The 5,312-nt window shown below is 39.9% G+C and overlaps 1 protein-coding gene across 2 annotated transcripts; it reads right to left on the bottom strand.

Moving 5' to 3' along the window:
• Window positions 1-250: 250 nt before the first annotated feature.
• LOC6614250 lies at window positions 251-4,451 on the bottom strand. 2 transcript variants are annotated; one of them, XM_032722696.1, is made up of 11 exons: window positions 4,385-4,451; window positions 4,041-4,320; window positions 2,899-3,921; window positions 2,141-2,835; window positions 1,917-2,086; window positions 1,711-1,854; window positions 1,445-1,654; window positions 1,207-1,383; window positions 848-1,146; window positions 641-786; window positions 286-590 (listed from the first exon to the last, which is right to left on the bottom strand). In XM_032722696.1, exons 4-11 carry the CDS (start codon window positions 2,430-2,432, stop codon window positions 286-288), a joined length of 1,743 nt encoding a protein of 580 aa, XP_032578587.1. In that variant the 5' UTR covers window positions 2,433-2,835; window positions 2,899-3,921; window positions 4,041-4,320; window positions 4,385-4,451. The 2 variants fall into 2 exon arrangements, with proteins under 2 accessions (XP_002038695.1, XP_032578587.1); XM_002038659.2 differs by lacking the exons at window positions 2,899-3,921; window positions 4,041-4,320; window positions 4,385-4,451 and having other exon boundaries at window positions 251-590; window positions 2,141-2,432.
• Between the last annotated feature and the right edge of the window lie 861 nt (window positions 4,452-5,312).

Here is a 5,312-nt window from a genome sequence, read left to right as displayed (position 1 = left end):
CAGTGATTGAATGCCCAACACCGACAGCCGTTAATGTGCTTGGGGTTTTTCATTGAGATAAACTTTTGGCTGGCCGGAAATACACGGGGTAAGTCGCACTTTAAAGTTATCGCCGTTTGCAGGCGGAATTTTTGGGAAGATTACAACTTCCTCCACTAGGGATTAACTTATTTATGAATTAAAGCAAGTAGTTTGGCTATGCAAACAAAACCCGCAAACAAAAAAAAAACCCTTTAATATACCTTTAAAATATTTGTATTTTTTCGAAACATTGGTCCCATTTTTCTAGGTAATTTGGTTGCGATCCTCATTCACCTGATCGTTGCTTTGGAACATTTTAGAGCCAAACTTTTGTCTCCTAGCAGTCAAATCTGTGGTAACCATGCGCTTCATTTCCATCTCCTCCGCATTAACTTTAATGCAGATATCTATGAACAAGCACAGATCAAGGTTCTTCATTTTCTTGGCCAGCTCGAAGGCTTCGGCGAGAATCTCCTTTTCCCGTTCGATCTTACCCAGAATCGCGTGAGCCTTGCATATAACCATAAGACTCAGGAAGCTCCAAATTACACTCTTGCATTTTATGGCCTCTGTGGAATATGTTTGTATATTTTGTGGCTTTCGTTTGTCTTTTACTTACCCTCCAGGGCCATTCGTGCCATGGAGCAGGCCCCATCAAATGAGTTACAATTCAGATGCTCTTGGGCCAATTCGTGCAGTAGATAGGCGCGTTCAATGTGATACTCGGCAAACCGCATCCGATTTTCCAGTCGGACGACTTGTTTTCTAAAATAAAAACATTTTGGATCAACGATTTTCCACTACATATCACCAAATAAAATCATACTTAAAATGCTCCGCTTTGGGATCGGTGGTAGCCGATCTGGTTATATTCAGAGCACTCGTTCGTTTTGTTTTTGATTTTTTCATGTCCAGACTATTATTGAGGGGCAGTCTGAAAAGGGTTAGCAGACGTTGTTTGCCCTGCAAGACAGTCATATTGCTGGGAATTTTGTATTCATTAATGCGGGCTAGACCCAAGTAGTTGTAGACCTCATTAGTGAATTCAAATTTCCACGGCATTACGCGATTCGTCTTGATGGTGACATAGTCACCCATGACTTCCTCAATAAATGTGGTTAGTTTCTAGAAGTTAATGAAATCATAATATAATTAAATAAAAACTTGTCAAATATTAAGCCTTACGTTCAGTTCTCCAACTCGAATTAGCAATCGAATGCTGCGAAGGATCTTGAACATATTCCGCCTCGTCTGGTACTGAATGCGATATAGGTTTTCATCTCGATGCTTATTATAAAATGCCTCGTTGGGATATTTCTGTTGATGCAAGGCGTACATGGGACTTCGGGCATGGAGCGTTTTCTGAAAATTATCATAAGTATCAGTCACTGTTACACGATCTATTAAAATGACATGTTCCAACCGTAAGAGTTCGTTCCGCTTTATAATTGCTAGCCATCAGTTTGCCCAAATACTCGGATGACTTCTTGCAATGCTTGGGCAGGACATTGGGATCATCGCGCAGGGTCTTAAGAAAGGCCACATCCACCCAGCATTTATTCAGATACGTCTGGTTGTATATCTTAAAATGCCTTTTTCGCCTAGCCATTTCCAGTGGGGACAAATGGGTTTCCTTAAGTTCGGAATCGTTTTTAGACATTCAAGTGGATATGATAATCGAAAAGTTACCTCCTTTTCCATTATGCTAACCACGTCGCAAGTATCCTTAATATCCTTGGGCTCCTTAGCCAAACTAGCCATCATGCGATTGATGAGGCGCTGCACAGACATGGTGGTATCATCTGATAATGTGTCACGGAAGTTCTCATTTAACTGAAAAGGTGGGCAATTTATGCAACTTTTTGATGCTTTGAAGAGGTGCAAACTTGTGTTACCACATTGAGACGGTCGACAACAGGACCTCTTTGAGTGGATCTAAATCGCTTCAGATGACAGTGCAGATTTATTTTGGAATCTTCCAAGCGATTGGACTCGTACAGAGCATCGCAGACTTCCAGACTGACATTGGGATTGGTTACGGGTGGCTTTCGGCTCATCAGCAGATCTGAATACAAAGGCGAAAGGTTAAAACGAATCCATTTCAAAATGCTGGACTAACCCTCTGCTCGGGAGCAATCCTTCAGAGCTTCGGAGGCCAGGCCCATCGATCTTTTCAGCTGACTTCGGCGCATCAGAGCTCTTTCATTGAACGGATTCAGATCCAAAGCGCTGTTGAAGTACCTAAGTCCGTTTGCATACCGCTGTTGGGTGAAAAAGAAATTGGCCCAGTCGGAGTACATGGAGCCCAGACGATCCGAGGACCACGCATGTGCCTCCCATGGCTGCAGATGAGGCTGCACTCCGGCAATTGGAGCCTGGAGACCTTCGGATATGCTCATTTGGCTGGGCATTGCGATATTTCAATTAGTTATGGGCTTCGGTTCCCAATCAAAGAAGAAAAAAAGTAAAAACAACAAGTATAAAAAAGATGTGTGCTTTATGTGGACCAATTTGTGTTTATCTGACATTTTGAAGGATCTAGCTAAGGCGAAATCTTAAATGTATATTTAAGTTTGATAATTATGGCTACTTTCATTTGCTTTCTGGCTGTTGTGTTCGTGTATGAGTTTTATTTTCTCGCGTATGTCATCTTCAATATTAATCAGATGGTTGGTTTTAATGCCATTTGAGGTCGTATAGGCAGTTGAGTTCGAGGACAGGGCATACCACTCGGGAATAGGAGGCAGGCAAATTGGGCGCACCAAGGGAGAAAATGTAAAGGGCTCAAAAATGCTGACAAGGGCATTTTGCGAGCTATAAATGTTAAGAGTTATTAATAATTGTAGAAAAATATATAAAAATTGAGTTTTTTCTTACCCTTTATGTATACTTTCGACGAGGTATACCTTATAGGGACTCTCATCGTAGTTTTTGAAAGCAATCAATGGCAATGGAATATCGCATCACATCGACGGTATCAATGCATTGTTTCTCGACAAGAACAGAGTAAGCACTGATTATTTTGACCATGCATCTGAACGAGGAATTGGACATGGTCAAGGAATTTCCTTAACTCCAGGCACTATTATGCCACATTCGGGAACGCATTGGAGACGATGTTGTTTCTTCTCAAGAACCCAAACCGGTGATGTGGCATTCGTATGTTCCACGCAGGTTCGAGTTTGCCAAGAAGTCTTTCCCTTTGCCTTGTAACCTGGTGCGCAGGTCACGTTGGCCAAGGTTCCAGTGAACAACTTGGTCGACTTGTGTGTGCAATCCCCAGTATCTCCGTTGTAATGACAGGCAGATCAAATTGAGGGATCCGGAGTGAAAATCCTTCTGTGGCAATTACAGTCCGGCCAAGGTCCTTGCCACTTTCGATTGACACAGAGATTAAGATCACTACCGTACAGTTGTGTGTTGTCAGAGCAACTCAATCGCACAACAGTGAATTCCGCTATTTCTGCACCCACTTTGTAGGGCAGGACATTAAACAGGGTTTTTACCTGAAGGTGTTTCAGATTTCCTGGAATTCTGCAGCCAGTAGACTGGCGAGTAAATATGCGGTGGGCATCTATTTCATTGACTGAAACCATTCGTGTGGTGCGATTTGTGCCATTTCGGGCTTCGGTGAGATTCGCAGCCACAAGTCTTCCAAGTTTTTGTACGCATATCTCATACTCCTCATCCGACTTGTCCCAACAATTAATTTCACCGTCGCATACCTTAGTTTTCGCTAAACATCCTCCGTAGGCACAGCGGAATGTATCGCTGGGGCACTCGGAAATTAGGCAATTGGCATTGGTTTCATCGCTGCCATCCTGGCAGTCCTTGACGCCATCACAAATGTATTTAACATCCAGGCATTCCGAAGTTGATTGGCATTTCAAATTATTTTCCCTGAAATGAAAACAAATTTCAGACCTTATTTGTAATCAATAAATACTTAACATTTATTATTGTTTATTGAATTATTGCCTATATTAAACAGAATAATCCTTTACGAATATCAAACTTACGTGCATATAAGCGATGAATTCTTCACTTCAGAATTCAATTGAATATGAATTTTAGTGCAGAGGCTTGGGTGTTCGTCTGTTCCGTCCCAACAGTCTAATTTACCATCACAACGCTGGATTTCCCGGTAGCAGCCTCCATATGAGCACTTATACTCCGGGCAGATCTCTTTGTAGCATTCAACAAAGTTCTCATCGCTACCATCCTTACATTCCTTATGAGCATCACATCTATTGGAGTTAGGTATCACCTGGCCATCGCGGCATGTAAAGCCAGATTGTCCTTCAAATTAATTAGTTTCGCATTCAAAAAATTAATAATCCGAATAATAAATTAAAAAACAAACCTATTTTGAAGAATGTAAATAACAAGCATATGATGGACACAAAGAAATCACGATTAATCATTACTGGTTGAGCTCAAGAACTAAATGATCTGAAGAACAAAAAATTCGATCGCATATACTTATTGCCTCAGAATCTCATTTCAATTGATATTTATTATATAAAAAATGAAAATGGCAATGTAATCAGCTTATGTTCCTTGTATACTACCGGACTTTCATAAGTTATTGGTGACTTTTGTATACCCCGCCCATTATATCTTAATACTACCAATAAGTTTTGTCTATATTGTTTGTAAATAGGACCTTAATGCATAAAATCGGATATTAAATCAAATACAAAATATTTAATTTCGTGAGCTTATTCTTTTATAATGTGATAAATTTTAAAATTATTTTCTGCCTACTAATGATTATTTTATTTCGTATTACTCCTCATAAATTACAAATGGACTCCCAGAGGAAACGACTATGTCCAATACATACATTATGTCTACATAAGTAATTATAAATAAATACTTCTTTAAGAAAAAATAAATGTCGTAAGGAGATTGGTTGCAATCACTCTGTTTAAATATACTGATAAGCATACAACTTTATGAATCACAATCAGTTGGACTGGGCATTCATCTGAGTTGCATTTCAAAATACAAATTTCTTTTAACTTAACTGCGACTTAACAAAAAAGCAAAGATAGGTTCACAAAAATGTTTATAGCCATAAGTTCATAAGCGTTTGTGACTGCAGATGGCTAAGTTTCTTTCGAAGTTTCAAGTTTCCTAAAAAATCGGACTATCCAATCTGGTTCCTTCTGTTCAGGCCCATCTGAAACATTAATAGTTTACGTTCGAGGGATCTCACAATAACCGAATAGCTTAATCGGTTTACGTCGTCGTGGAGTTGATTGTAGAGTGGATATTGATGAAACTCT

The sequence above is a fragment of the Drosophila sechellia genome, chromosome 3R, assembly GCF_004382195.2.
Source record: "Drosophila sechellia strain sech25 chromosome 3R, ASM438219v1, whole genome shotgun sequence".
Taxonomy (NCBI): domain Eukaryota; kingdom Metazoa; phylum Arthropoda; class Insecta; order Diptera; family Drosophilidae; genus Drosophila; species Drosophila sechellia.
Note: the sequence above shows the minus strand (reverse complement) of the source record. Positions and strands in the feature narration are given on the sequence as shown.